Source organism: Maniola hyperantus, chromosome 17 (genome assembly GCF_902806685.2).
Source record: "Maniola hyperantus chromosome 17, iAphHyp1.2, whole genome shotgun sequence".
NCBI classification, from domain to species: Eukaryota; Metazoa; Arthropoda; class Insecta; order Lepidoptera; family Nymphalidae; genus Maniola; species Maniola hyperantus.
The window spans coordinates 12485954-12502439 of NC_048552.1; the positions used below are offsets into that span (position 1 = coordinate 12485954).

General features: G+C 37.6%; 1 protein-coding gene across 1 annotated transcript; it reads right to left on the reverse strand.

Annotated features, from left to right (window-relative positions):
* Positions 1 to 406: 406 nt before the first annotated feature.
* Positions 407 to 8828, reverse strand: LOC117989890 (putative nuclease HARBI1). The gene is made up of 6 exons (XM_034977285.2): positions 8417 to 8828; positions 6280 to 6476; positions 5539 to 5668; positions 4391 to 4532; positions 2962 to 3370; positions 407 to 1550 (listed from the first exon to the last, which is right to left on the reverse strand). The coding sequence occupies exons 1-6, from the start codon at positions 8729 to 8731 to the stop codon at positions 1337 to 1339; spliced, it is 1407 nt and encodes a 468-aa protein (XP_034833176.1). The 5' UTR covers positions 8732 to 8828; the 3' UTR covers positions 407 to 1336.
* Between the last annotated feature and the right edge of the window lie 7658 nt (positions 8829 to 16486).

The window sequence follows — 16486 nt, forward strand, 5'->3', positions numbered from 1 at the left end:
CTCAGAGAGAAAGGTTTTGGCCATAGTCTACCACGCTGGCCATGTGAGGATTGGTAGACTTCGCACACCTTTGAGAACATTATGGAGAACTCTGACATGCAGGTTTTCTCACGATGTTTTCCTTCGCCGTTAAAGCGAGTGATATTTAATTACTTAAAACGCACATAACTCCGAAAAGATAGAGGTGCGTGCCCGGGATCGAACCCCGACCTCCGATTAGAAGGCGGACGTCCTAACCACTAGGCTATCACATATATTTTCTTCAGAATAGTATGTATTATGTCAAAAGTACGGTTCACCTTTAAAATAAGGACTAAAATCGTACTTTTGACATAAAATTTGACAGAAAAAGTTAAAATGGCGCGTGAGGGGTTAAATTTTACGCGTTATAAATAAAACTATCCGCTTAGATAAAAAGGAACTTTGTATAATAAAAAGTATAATAGTACATTTGAGTTCAGATGACATAAGTACGTATTTTCTTAGCAAAATACAAAATTTTGTATACTGCACCTATATTCTGAAACATTTCATATAAAAATTATAATATTTTTTTTATAAAATCATAATAATTATTCATAAAGTCACATAATTCTGTCAAAAAAATTTGCATTTTAATGTTATTAGGCAACATTCTATTTTTATCAATATCACTTATATAATTTTTTTTAATCCTATGTATTTGTAAAATATTATCTCTAACTTCTTATATATATTTACAGATCTCTTTAATACTGCCATTATTTTGTTAAGTATTTATACTAGCGCGCTCTATTTCTGTACAGCGACAGTTTTGAACACGTAAGTTACTGACGGTGATGATTGAACTTATAACACTAATGTAACCAAGCCCCTATCCCGTAGGGGTCGCTTTAAGTATACCCCGGGGGTCTTTTTGATCAGCTTTGATGTGGAGCGGCATCTCTTCTTGCCAGGTTTGTGAAGTAAGTTACGACAAAATTATACTTTTTTTCATGTAGGTATCTTCTGTGGATGATAATTTTTCCAGCGCGATTGAAATCCGTACAGCGACATCTAGCTTTGAATGTGTAAGTTACGGAGAGCAATGGTTAAACAGTACGCAGCGGAAAAACGACCTTTAGAAAGAGATTGTCTTTGTTGTTGAGACTGACAAAACGTCACATAGATAAGCGTGACAGAGACAAAGCTCTACAAAGCCGAAATCTCATTCTAAAGGTCGATGAATATTATTTTCTAGCAGATGCTGTGGAGTAAGTAGCTTCAAATCCAACTTTCTTCACATAACATCTGTGAATGAAACCTCTTCAGCGCAATCAAACTCCATACAACGACATCTAGTGTATTACTCGTTCCACTAATGTTGGGGATAATGCGGCCAAGGCGGTGGAACTGCGACCCCTATACCGTAGGGGTTGTTCAGGAGTATGCGGGGTCGCTTCGGCTCCTCGTGCAGGGTCTGATGCTGAGGAGGCATCGCGTGTAAATGCTGCTGAGGAGGTATAGGCTCCACTATCCTGTCCTTTTTCGACATTCTTTTCTTTGAGTTGGAACAAGATTCTGGTGCGACCCTGGAATAAAACAGAAATAAAATGTGATTACAAGGTCAAAGGATGTATGAATCAGAATGAGAATCATGACTTGGTATTTAACTAACCTAAGGCAAATGAGATAGGAGATAGGTCTGGACTAGGTCACTCGGGATAAATACTCAAATTACCCAGGTAATTTGGAATAGATATTCAAATTACCAAGGTGATTCAGGATAGAAACTCGATTTACCAAGATAATTTGGGATAGATACTCAACTTACCAAGGTCATTTGGGATAGATACTCGACTTACCAAGGTCATTCGGGATATATACTCGACTTACCAAAGTCATTTGGGATAGATACTCGACTTACCAAGGTCATTTGGGATTGATACTCGACTTACCAAGGTCATTGGAAACAGATACTTGACTTACCAAGGTCATTCAGGATAGACACTCGACTGACCAAGGTCACTCAGGATAGATACTAGACTGACTGACCTAGGACTTACGGGATCAGTTACCAACTGATCTAAGTCATTCGGGATAGGATTACATTTTTATAAGATAACCAACCTGCGTTCATTCCACAGTCTCTCAATCAGCGCACTCCTCGCCAGCAAATTGCAATCCACCAGCATCTTCATTGTGTTTACGCGGCACCGACGCATTTGCCACCCTTTGCTTCATAGCTTCTAACCGTTCTTCCGTGGGATTCATTTGTACCACGGGCGTTACATAATATGTTGTGCAATACACAACAAGCTAGACTTACCAAGGACATTCGGGATAGATACTTGACTTAGTAAGGTCATTTGGGATAGATACTGGACTTACTAAGATCATTTGGGATATATACTCTACTTAGCAAGGTTATTTGAGAATCGGGATAGGTACTCGACTAACCTGGGTCATTCGGGATAGATAATCGACTGACTTAGGTCATTTGGGATAAGACCAACTAATCTAAGTGATTCAGGATAGGATTAATTTTTTTAAGGTAGTAGACGACTAACCTGCGTTCATTCCACAGTCTCTCAATCAGCGCACTCCTTGCCTGCAATCCACCTGCATCTTCATTGTGTTTACGCGGCACCGACGCATTTGCCACCCTTTGCTTCATAGCTTCTAACCGTTCTTCCGTGGGATTCATTTGTACCACGGGCGTTACATAATATGTTGTGCAATACACAACAAGCTAGACTTACCAAGGACATTCGGGATAGATACTTGACTTAGTAAGGTCATTTGGGATAGATACTGGACTTACTAAGATCATTTGGGATATATACTCTACTTAGCAAGGTTATTTGAGAATCGGGATAGGTACTCGACTAACCTGGGTCATTCGGGATAGATAATCGACTGACTTAGGTCATTTGGGATAAGACCAACTAATCTAAGTGATTCAGGATAGGATTAATTTTTTTAAGGTAGTAGACGACTAACCTGCGTTCATTCCACAGTCTCTCAATCAGCGCACTCCTTGCCTGCAATCCACCTGCATCTTCATTGTGTTTACGCGGCACCGACGCATTTGCCACCCTTTGCTTCATAGCTTCTAACCGTTCTTCCGTGGGATTCATTTGTACCACGGGCAAACCATGGGAGTTACATATGTTGTGCAACACACAGCAAGCTACTATCATCATGGATACAGTTGAGGGGTCGAATTGTTTGTTACACGTCGCTTGGAGGCATTTCCATCTCGACTTCAACTGTTTTATCGTGTCGGTGACGGTGCTGTGTGCTTGTGCGTGCATGTTCGTGTAGTACTTCTCTGGGGAGAGGGGGGATTTCTTTGTGATTTTTGGTACTGGCGTCATTAGGTAGCTCTTTTGGAAGTAATGGCTGCCACCTGGAATCAAAATTTGTAATTTTTAGGTTTCCGTAACTCAAAAGGAAAAAAGGAACCCTTATAGGATCACTTTGTTGTCTGTCTGTATGTCCGTCTGTTCGTCGTGTCTGTCAAGAAAACCTATAGGGTACTTCCCGTTGACCTAGAATCATGGAATTTGGTAGATATTTAGGTCTTATAGCACAAGTAAAGGAATAAACCCGAAAACCGTGAATTTGTGGTTACATCACAAAAAAAATCGTAAAATTTTTCGTTAACACATTTTAATTACAGCGCCATCTAATATGTGATTTGGTAAATTTATCAAATCATATTGGCGCTGATAAGGCAATATTGGCGCCGATTCCGTTGTCTTTCTTTAAACTAAATTTAGAGTATCTGCATCCTCCTCCTTTTAATATTGCTAAAAAGGGACAGAACATGAACTTTACATTTAAAGTCTCTAAATTTTAGTGCACGCTTCAATTTTAAACAAGAGGTTCGCGACTGGCAGCTAAAGTCACGAGGTTTGACAGCTCTAAATTAAATTTAAAACTGTGAAACTGTGTCTGTCCTTTTCATATTACATTAGTAAGAAGAGGATGCGAATACTCTAAAATTTAGTTCTGCTCAAAATCAGTACAGTGCAACAAGGTTCTCTTGGCACTTGAATGCCATTGACAGGGGGCGCTGTTGGAGACCAAAGGCTTAGAATGTTCAAACAAGAACCATACAAGAACAAAAGAAACACTTGACAGCAACGTTAGAATAGAATAGAATATGTTTTATTCAAGTAAACTTTTTACAAGTGCTTATGAATAGTCAGGTAGTTTTAATTTACCACTGGTTCGGAATGCCGTTCCTACCGAGAAGAACCAGCTAGAAAGTCGGCGGATGCTCTTTTTAATTTTTCAATTTACAATGTTGTTATACCATACTAAGTATACAAGCCATTGCAGGCCCGTGCATTGCTGGTTAGTTCCGATTTTCGCCACGCGCCAAGGTAGCCTTGTCGCACGACGCACTGTACCATTGTCTTACCAATAAGCCAGCACAGTTCTCGGGCATGGTTGAGGCTTTGGAGATCAATTGTCACAGCGTGCTGGCTGAGGATCGCGTCGTGTGAGAGGGAGCCGCCCGGCTTGGCGTCCACGCTTAGTATGCTCATATGGCTGTCACAAATCTGTGATGGAGAAAATTAAATTTATTTGAAACTAGCTGCCCTGGCGAACTTCGTTCCGCTTAATAGTCGATTCAAATTTTTTAAATTTTTCTCTCCCTAAGAACCTTCCGCGTACTTCAAGGAATATTATAGAAAAGAATAGAATATGTTTTATTTAATTTACCACTGGTTCAGAATGCCGTTCCTACCGAGAAGAACCAGCAAGAAAATCGGCGGTTGCTCTTTTTAATTTTTCAATTTACAATGTTATTATACCATACTATACAAGCCATTGCAGCCCCGTGCATTGCTGGAGCGAGTCAAATCCAAGCTTTTTTATCATTTACATAGTTTTCAACTGTATAATATGCTTTTTTTAGGAGCATACTTTTAACACATTTTTTAAACTTGTGTAAAAGAAAGTCCATAAAAAAAGAATTAGCGAAATCGGTTCAGCTGTTCTCGAGATTTGCGATCAGCAACACATTCAGCGATCCATTTTTATATATAGAGACTAGCTGATGCCCGCTACTTCGAACGCATGGTACGAACCCCGGGGTTTTAAAAATCCCATGGGAACTTTTTGATTTCCCGGAATAAAAAGTAGCCTATGTCACTCTCCAGGTCTTTAACTATACCCATGCAAAAAATCACGTCGATCCGTTGCTCTGTTGTGACGTGATTGAAGGACAAACTAACAAACAAACACACGTTTGCATTTATAATATTTGTAGTGACTAGCTAATAGAGATGGGCATGATTGCTAATTTGAAATCATTTTCATGTGAAATTATTATTTTTCTTCTCAGTGGTTTCACATGCGATTTTTCGCCTGAAAAGTGTTTTTCTCAAACTACTGGATGGATCGGGCTGAAATTTGGCATGCAGGTAGCTATTATGACGTAGGCATCCACTAAAAAGGGATTTTTGAAAATTCAACCCGTAAGGGGGTGGAAATAGTGGTTTGTGTTGTCCACGCGGACGATGTCACAGGCGTCAGCTATAGTAAGTTATGAATGGAACTCACAATCTGTACTTTCTTGGAGTGGTAGGACTTGTTGAAGTGCTTCTTCTGGTCGTCATCAGGCCGGGCGATGGGCACGTGCATGCAGTCCACGCAGCCCACCACGTTGGGAATGCCATACTTCATGTAGAACCTGCAAATTGGGTATTTGACTCCAATTTTTTTATTACTTTATTATAAACTAGCTTATGCTCGCGACTTCGTCCGCGTGGACTACACAAATTTCAAACCCCTATTTCACTCCCTTAGGGGTTGAATTTTCAGAATTCCTTTCTTAGCGGATGCCTACGTCATAATAGGTATCTCCATGCACAATTTTAGCTTGATTTGTCCAGTAGTTTGAGCTGTGCGTTGATAGATCAGTCAGTCAGTCACCTGTTCCTTTTATATATTTAGACAAGGATAAAAATAGTGACGTAAACTGAAAAAAACTAATTAAATCGATCAAATAACAAAAAGTATTTCAATATTTCTGATCAGACAGAGATAGCGAAATAGAATTTTGACCTCACACTTTACTAATGCGATAGTAGCTTCGTGCGGTTTCATACAAATTTTCGTTTTGCGAGAAAGGGATAGAAGACCCTCCCACTCCAAAATTAAAACGCCTGTAACTTTGTAAATCTTTGTTGGGTTTTAATATTTTTTTCAGCGTGATCCTATAAGGGTTAATTTTTTCCTATTGAGGCATGGAACTCTAAAAATGAAGGCTAAACAAACAAACTCCTAATTATATATAATTACCCATTCTTAATAACCTCCCGCTCATTCCTCAAATGAGGGAAATGTATGTACTTCTTCACAATGGTGGGGTGGTTCATGGCCTCCGTGACCTGGCTCACGGCGGTGGACACGAAGTACTGTGTTATACTCGGATCTGTCTTCCCACCTATGGACTTCTGGTATTTACCTGTGGCGTAGAAAGAGAGAGCTGCCAACATCTGTGGACAAGTCAAAAGTCAAAGTCAAAGTCAAAAAAGTTTATCCAAAATAGGTATTAAATTACATTTTTTGATAATCGGTAGTAGTATTTGTAAGATGACGATAGTGGTGATAATTTTTACGCGAACTTAAAACTAAAGCTACAAGAAAGTACCTATCATCCCAACCCATTGATGGCTCACTACTGAGCACGGGTCTACTCTCAGAATGTGAAAGATTTAGGGCCGGTTGTTTCAAACCATTGGTCTTCGTAAGATACGTTCGTTAAAATTTAACAGACGTAGACGAATTTTAACATTTGTTAATTTAAGAGCGTTGCGTCATTGCACAAAAAACTGTTCGTCATTGTTATTCTGGTTACGAAACTAACCCTAAAAATTAACTCACTTTTCCGTATCCTTTTTTATTTCATTTTATATTGAATTATATAGTTATTGATATTGCTACTTCGCATTTTAAACACTTTTTCTTTTTTTAAAATTCTCTTTCATCTTCAAAAAAACTACCATTAAAAGCATTAAATTCAAATGATTCCATTATTATTTGTAAATAAAATATTACGTTTGTAGGAAGTATGAAGTTACGAACTGATTTGACGATCACCAATGGTGTCAGCACTGGTTAACGTAAACGTAACTTTTTAACGAACGTTAGCGCTAATAGATGCTGAATCAACGCTTTTTCTTTACTTACGTTCGTTAGCGCCATATTTAAAGGTTACGTGTCCGTCAAAATTTGTTGAAACAACCGGCCCTAAGGCTATCTACCACACTGGACAATTACAGATTGGAAGACTTTACACACTTTTGAGAACATTATGGCGAACTCTCAGGCATGCATGTTTCCTCACAATGTTTTCTTTCACTGTTAGAAGAGTGATATTTAAGTGCTTAAAATGCACATAACTCCAACAATTAATAGGGGCATGCCCAGGATTGAACCCCTGATCTCCCGAATAGGAGGCCAACATCTTAACCACTATCATCACTTTTTGGTCTTAAAGTACCTGTGAAGTATGTAATCAATATATTTTTACAGCAACGGCTAAACCAAAAGGAAGGGTTATGATTTTAGCAGTCTATGTATGTTTGTATCTATATGTGTAGGCATGGCTATATCCATAGCACCTAAACTACTGGACTGATGTTGATGAATGAGGTGTCAATTGATTTGTTGTTATGGTCCGGGTGACATAAACTACATTTTATACCATGAAAATCGATCTGACAGATATTTTTTATAATTTTTTAGTGTTTTTACCTACACTTCAAGGAAATTACTGAATAATTTTAAATACATATCAAAAACAGTTTGAAAGTAGTTTTGATAACTGCAAAGTGTCGCTACTAGATGGCATTAAACTGTCGCTTCAGTACTGAGAGAACATGCGTATCACAAATTTCGTCACTGGCGGTAAGCGAAACCGTGGCCGAGTGGTCAAGGCATCGGGCGCGAACCCAGAAGATGCAGGTTCGATTCCTGCCGGTTACGCAATTTTTGATATGTATTTAAAATTATTTAGTAATCTGACAGATGTTACATCTAAAAATGTGGGTCTCCAAAATTTTTTTTAAATATTATATTACTTGAAGGATGTTGCCTAGTTGCAGCAATTATCAGTCAATTACGCTAGTTAAATTATGTTGACTCCCAGAGATCCAGCCAGAGATTCAGCCATTTTGCTTCCTCTATGCCTCAGAGGGAATGTTGAACACATGAGTTTCAGAAAGCTTGGGAATATAAATAAGTTGCACTACTAGGTACATCTTATATACACAGAAAAGTTGTGTTGCTACGAGAGCCCATTGCATATTACAAAAAAAATAAGACAAAGTAAACTACAAAAATAAATAATTAACAATAACAAAATATTTAACTAGTATTTCATATCTTTTATAGGCAATTTACCTTATTAGCAATTTGGAAGAGGTTTACTTACTTTACTCTCCACAGAAAATTCGATTGACTTGGTAGACTCAGGCATAACTGGCTTCAACTCTTCACAGAGGTTTCGCGCCAGACCTTTTGAAAGTCTATATGACTCTACAAACGCGGCATCACTCAAATCAAACGGATCGGATTCGTCTCTTGGTTTAGGCACGCTTTTCTCAGGACTTTTTGCTTTTTCCAAACTCCGAGGCTCCGGTTGTTTTTGCGTTTGCGTCGAATCCCACTTGAGTAGCTCGAAGAACACCGGCTCATCGTCAACTACGGATATGTAACTATCCTCTGGCGGCTTATCACCCATTTCCATTTAGTTTTTCTATATTTATTTTGAAATTCTAAAATAATTCACAACAAAACTAAGCGCAGCTTACGTTACGTTGACGAATTTGACACTTGATGCTTGATGTTTTGTGTTGCCAGAATTAAAAAAAAAATAAAAATGACAACAAGATTTTAGGTACATGTCTGTCCGTACATGCAATTTACGATTCAAATACCGGTTCTTTCATTTGTTTTCTAAACATTGTTTTAACAGCGGCGGTTTTTAGGATGACATTTAAAAAGTTTCGCGTAAATCCTAATCTATACTGATGTTATAAAATATGCCAGTGTGTCTGTCTGTCTTCACGGCCCATCTGTTTAACCGATTTTGATACAGATTGCATCCCAGGAAATGACATAGACCGTATACTTTTGTCCCAGAAAATCAAACAGTTCCCCTACCTACCTAGGTACTTTCTGTATTCGAGGAACGAATAACCGTCTGCAAATACTTAATATGTTCCTCAAAACTTTTGAGGAGCATTTCGAATGCAGTCCAAGGCCCAAGGCCCAATTCTAAACCTACCTAATTATAGGTAATACCCAAGTGGTACCTATCTAGAAAATCTTGAGTTTTTAGCTATTATACGTATAGTATACTTACGGATATTCATATTCTTACACGTGTTTATAGTCAAATCTCATCATTTTAGTTTAATCAGTCAACACGTAAATTCCCGAATCAGTCCCTGACATTATCTTGCGGAAACCTTAATCTTTTATCTCCCGACACTCGACAGATAGGTACTTACCTAGTTGTTAGTGAACTCTTCAAAAATCTGAATAGGTAGGTAGGTACCTACCTACTTACAGTAAGTAATATTAATAAAACATACAAAAGGTGTTTCTTTATTAAGTTACTTTACCTACGATTATGTAGTTACTAGCTGATGCCCGTGAATTTACGTTTTTGAAAATCCCGTGGGAACTCTTTAATAATCTTCCGGGATAAAAAGTAGCCTATGTCACTCTCCAGGTCTTTGACTATACCCATGCAAAACATCACGCTGATCCGTTGCTCCGTTGCTCCGTTGCGAAGTGATTGAAGGACAAACCAATAAACCAACAAACAAACACACTTTCGCATTTATAATAATATGGGTATCGAATTAGGGATTAATTATTCATAGTTTTATTATATTTGCGTAGGTATACCTTCCACAGACGTAATATCATCATCATCATCATCATCATCATCATCAACGCATTGCTGGCTCACTACTGAATACAAGTCCCCTGTCAGAATGAGAAGGGTTTCGCCATAGTTCTACCACGCTGACCAAGTGCGGATTGGCAGACTTCACACACCTTTGAGAACATTATGGAGGACTCTAGGTAGGCAGGTTTCCGCGCGATGTTTTACTTTTATCGTTAAAGCAAGTGATTTTCGGCGTTCCGTCGAGGTCGACGTGATTTTTTGCAAAAGTAGCCTATGTCACTCTCCAGGTCTTTAAGGCTACTTTTATCCCGGAAAATCAAAGAGTTCCCACGGGATTTTTAAAAACCTAAATCCACGTGAACCAAGTCGTGGGCATCAGCTAGTATAATATGTAATAAAGCTACACCCTATGGTCATACACTCATATCTACCTCAGTTCAAGTTGTTTCCTGCCGGGAATCTAATCTGACTTTATCGTAAACAAATCAGTCAAAAACCATCAACAGATTGATAATAAACTTGTAGGGTACCTACACGCAGACAGGTAGAGTCCCGGCGGATGATAGAGATTAAAAAAATCTTTTAAGATGAGATGTTATCTTCGAGTGTGTTATTGAAAAGCTATATAGTCTCGTCCTATCTCTTATCTCAAAGCGCATCCATCAGTAGATACCTATGCAACGTAGATAGAGTAATAAAGGTAGATACAGGAACGTTTGCTTTCTCATTCACACTACAAAGAGAGCACAGATAAAGTTACTAATGTGATAAACAGAGACGCAGCTAACCTATTTTTTGTCCCTTATAGTGTAACTGTTTTTTTCAAGAATACATACAAGGAATGCAACTTTAGTTGCAAAACAAACTTTGAGAATTCGTGGCGTAATGGTATTTCTCATTAGTTATTTACTTGTTTTCACATAAAAACGTTCAATACAAATATTGTTGATCGGTTAATACAAATATTGACTACTAAACAATGGTAATAATTGTCGTGTTATTCATCGTTACGTCGTGATATCGCTATCTCATACGCGGTTACACAGTACTTCAATCTACCTTTATTACTCTATCTACGGTATGCAAAGATTACATTGGTCCAGCCTCAGACTAAGTATCAAGAGACTTGTCAGACGCACACATACCCGAAAGGGACAAAACAACAAAAGAAATAATACTCACGTATAAAGGTGTTTCATAATTTGCGTTCGCTACAACTTTTACACAGCGAAGCACCATAAATGGCTTCTACATACCTTCAATACTAAATTTGAAACAGAAAACTAAATAAAAACTCGTAATATTCTCAATAAATTACTATCACAGAGGTTTGTTGGGCACAAACTACAACGTGCCCAACAAAAAAAAAGCTAAACTATGACAAAGACAAAAAACTGTGTTTATGTCTCTGTCACTCTTCAGAGCTTTTCTATACACCTAGCTTGCTCTAACAAGGTATATTATTTTAATGCCAAGTCTTCTTAATACTTAGTCTGAGGGTCCAGCAATGCGCAGGACTGCAATATACTATGACATAATTTTTTTATTCAAATACAAGTTAGCCCTTGACTGCAATCTCACCAAGTGATGATGGAATCTTTTTTTTTTTTTTTTTGAAAAAGAATATTTAGCCATGTTAAATGACTAATATTCCCCTTTCCTCTCCAACTAAGCGTCAAGCTTGTGCTAGGAGTAGGTACGACAATAGTGCAACGGGCGGGGTTTGAACCGTCAACCTTTCGGTTTTCAGTCCACTTCTTTACCCGTTGAGCTATTGAGGCTCTAAAATCTAAGATGGAAGCGGGCTAACGTTTTTATTAAACACGTACCCCTTTGGTTTCTACATGGCAATTGGTATCGTATGGGAACGCTAAATTTTTATTAAGCGTTCCCATACGATGACGAGGATCCGATACGATTTTATTTAGAGAATTAGATAAGGCTTTGAGTTTTATTGTAACATTTTCATTTAAAAAATTGCTTTGTTTGTTGTTTATCAAAGCAAAAAAAACATACTTAGGTATCTTATGAGGTTAAGTGGCAACACCTGTCAAAACGTCAATCTGTAATCTTTTATTTTATCTATAACTGGATTATCGCAATGTAAAATACTCATGCCATAATTAATATGGATACTCATGTTCCTCTTGAGGTACGGAACCCTAAAAATAACTTTTGTTTCTAGTTTCAACACGTGTGTATGTTGAAGTCGAGCGAGCTACATACACGCTTTGATTTCTAGTATCTTTTAGGCTCGCCCGACTTCATACATACATACCTAGACCTACTCGTGTTGAAACTAGAAACAAAAGTTATTTTTTACTTTGTGGGTAGTGGTTTTGGAAGTTGGTTTTTCTAATTTTTTTTTTTATTTTAAGCTTTTTAGTGTAACTACCTAGTCATTGCTTGGTACCTGAAATATCAATTCAGCAGCATTGAGGAGTTGGGATCCGAAATTCAATGGTGTAGTCTATGCTTGGCATCAAAATAATATTGCATCATCCGCAGTTCCTGAATCACTATAGTTTAGGAGTGTTGTACCCTACATCATCAGGGTTGAGGAGTTGGGACTTGGAGTTCAAGCATAAAGTTGTTGCTTGGTACCTACAACATTAATTCACTATGAACACTTCGTGATAACTTGTCGTCCTGATAACTGCGGCGGGCAGTAACCCTGCAGCATCAGGATTGAGGAGTTGGATCTAGAAGTTTTTATGGGACCACCACCGAAACATCCTCTGTCGAAACGGGCTGAATTGAGAACCACTTCCTTTTTGGAAGTCGGTTAACATAAACAATAACATAAAAGGAAAATTAATAAAAGCAAAAGCAAGTTATACAGTCTTCAAGAACTAAGACTAAGCGCGCACGACGAAAATAAATCGTTGCGAAAAAAAATCGCAAATCTGTGAACTATCAAAATACTTTAGCATCTACGCACTGCGAAAAAAATTAATAATATTCGCAATTGCGGTGCGATGCAAACTCGTAAGATTTTTTGTGTTAGGTATATGGAAAAATACTAGAGTCCCGCGCACTGCGGAAAACATCGCCATCCTTTCATGTAATATAAGTAGTAAATTATGCATAGGTATTTTCTTTTTTGAATCGATATTTAGATGTTCACTCTATATGATATAATTTATTAAATGTTCGTCTAACGTCTTGTTAATGTTGGTACAGTATTCACTGATTTTGGCCTGTCTTTCGTGGTGCGAAAATAAAGTGTGGTGCGCGTAGGAATAATATTTATAATATTCACATTGCAAAAAAAATCGCATCGCAATGCGCGTTTAGCCTTACGGATTTAAACAGGCTTATGGCATCCTTAGATACAGGACGGGCCTCTAGACATCTTGCGGCGTGCTATGAATAAACTAGTACTTAGTTATTATTAATTAATCTGTGGAATTTTTATCTTTGCCCATAGGCAGTGGTCCGACCGCCGGCGAGAAAACGACTAACTATCGGCGATTTTCTCTTTCAAGAAACGCACAATAAATGTAGGTACCTACATTCCGTGTTTAAACGAAAGAGATGCATATATCAAAATTTGCTCTTTGACTGTTCACACTGCCGGCGACCACTCGCTTTACTAGTTTTGTCGGTGAGCGATAAACTATATTATGCATCTCTTTTGTTTACACGGAATGTACATTTATTGTGCGTTTCTTGAGAGAGAAAATCGCCGATAGTTAGTCGTTTTCTCGCCGGCGCGGTCGGACCACTGCCTAAGGTTACTTGTACCTACATAGGGGGCCTTCAAATTGGTCAACAATTTAATTGACAATGGTCGTCACCTTACAGAGTCCTCCTATCCCAACACATGTTATTTTTTGTCTATTTTATTTTCGTTCGTCTTCTATTTTCAGTATTCATCTGATTATGTGCACTATGGTAACAACACTGCAAAGTGCTATTTCGGGACAGTAAAAAATAAGAGTACAATGAAATGAAAAACAAAATATTTGAAGTCCAACCGTGCTTTTCATAATATAAATAAGTCAAGATTTTGTACAGTTTTTTAATGATTTACCAGAGATGTATGGTTGTTGATCAACCATCAATCTCTTTCATTATAAAATTGTACAATGTGACTGATATAAGCGTAAACGGCCGCCAAACAGAACAGCTGTTTTGGCCGTCAAATAATACTACTTATTATAAAACTTTTTGCCTAATCTTTCCTTCCTATTCTACTTATTTTCGAGAATGGAAACCCGCGTGCGTTTAGTTTTACTTCAACCGCACGTACCAATAGTAAAAGTATAAGTCCCGCAAATTGCTATTGCGCTGGAACTATGTCTCATTAACATCGAAATGACGCCATATTGACGTCATTTGACGTATATTTAAGTAAAAATATACCATCAGCTCGAAACATTTGTATAGTGCTGACGTCACTAAAATGGCGGCCATTAGCAATTTGCGGGACTTATAACATGCACAATTTTTGTTGTCCACATAGACAGTGTGACGTTGTAAATTTTGAACTACTAATTAGCGTTTCGCTTTTAATTAAAATCTATTTTGTTCAAAGTATGTTGGTGCCACCTAGCATCAAGGTGCAGAACTACGCGTGGGTCGATGTTCAGAGTTCATTCGAGCCACAATAGATGGCGTTTGCTTCGTTGTCAATTGTCGTAAAAATAAAACAAAATAATTAAATAAAACCATAATATCATTTGTTTATTGTTAAGTCATTAACAAAACGGTTCTTATAATATATCCTTAGGTTCCGCAAATATTCAAAAATGAATTGGCTTCATGATCAAACTAACTGAGAGCGGCCACACTCGGGTTGCGTCTGGCAACACCGATAGGTGAGATTTAGAATTTTCCTGGAGTCAACATGTGAAGACGAATTTTTTTCGTTCCAGGAAAATCTCATTCTTTTTCGCCCATGGCTTCGCCTGGGAAAATACAATAGTTATAAATTTTAGTCATCCTAACGTATTTCAATGTTTCATCAATTATGTTCCAGTTATTTTATCTTCCCAAATAAATGAGGATAATGGGTTGTGGGTGGACTTCTGAAAACCATTGGTGGCCAGGAGTTCAATAGAGTTTTACGTTTACGTTTTACGTTTAGCTTCAGTTTTCCGTTTTAGTTTTCCGTTTGCGTTTTCGGTTTTCGTATTTATTTCTTTTGCACATTCACGTTGACAACTTAATTGCTATGGATAAGACTTGGTGAAAATCTTTGTAAGGAAACATTTCGGTTGTGAAGAATCAAGTTAAATTGAGTTTTGGATCTTGGCCGATGCCGTCCAGCTACCTTGCAGTCTTCGCACCTACAAGTAAGCAAATGTTTGTATCCTGGAACAGTTTAGTGAACCTTCTTAGTGTATGTGTACAGTAAGAACCCTGTCTTTACTACTGAGCTTTTATTTTGAAACAATTTTATGAATTTTACTGTGTCATTGTCTATTCCATGCCAATGGCATCTTAAATTTAAAACATAGATCTTATGTACTATCTACCTAAGTCATTCTAATGTATCTAAATTAAGTCTTGGCATTAAGCTAGAATAACTAAGCATTATTAGCCATCATTCTGTATTAAGCGACCCCGGTAAAAGTTACATTAAAAACAATTTTGCCTAACATCTAGCAAATTTCATTTATAACACCTCATATGCATTACAAGGGAGTCGACGGCTAGCTTCTATTCTTTACTAGGTAGATAGATCAAGTAAAGTAAATTAAAATTATTTTTTTTTTCCTCTAATCTTTGTAAGGTGGTAGATTATTCCGTATCCGGGTATATTTCTATTCCGCCCGATTTACCACCCTTACAACAGGAACACACGCAAGCCGTTGGCTCTGCGTGTGTGATTTCTCACCGGTTGTGTTGAATTGCCGTCCCATCTGACTATAAAAATAAGATTGAGTTGCGTGTCCAGAACCTCAGATCCCCGAATGGAAGAAAGAAAGAAAAGAAAAGAATGAAAGAAAAGACGTTTATTTTCCAAACTGTGCCACACATCACATCTTATAACTAAGGGCTGGTTATTCCGGCGCTTCTTCCACTTGGGCACTAATGACTAAGCCCAACGTGCTAGCAAAAGGGCCCCAGCTCAGAATTGGGTATTTGACTCCAATTTTTTATACTTTATTATAAACTAGGATAAAAATAATGACGTAAACTGTAAAAACTAATTAAATCGATCAAATAATTAAAAGTTATAAGCATTTAAATATTTCTGATTAGACAGAGATAGCAATATAGAATTATGACGTCATTTTGATAAATGCCATACTAGCTATGAAACCCATACGAATTTCCGTTTTGCGAGAAATGGATAGAAGACCCTCCCACTCCAAAATTAAAATGCATGTAACTTTATAAATCTTTGTTGGATTTTAATATATTTTTCAGCGTACGTCGTTATTTTCATCATAGTTTATAATAAAGTAATAATATTTATCAAATTCAAAAGTAGTGAAATACCCAATTATGCTGTGTGACTTGATTCACAAGAACACAGCGCTGACTGGGAATGTTTTATTTATTAGACGTGATGTGGTCACCGCATCGGGCAATAGTTTTATGAAGGCCGCTACTTCAATGAGATTTCAG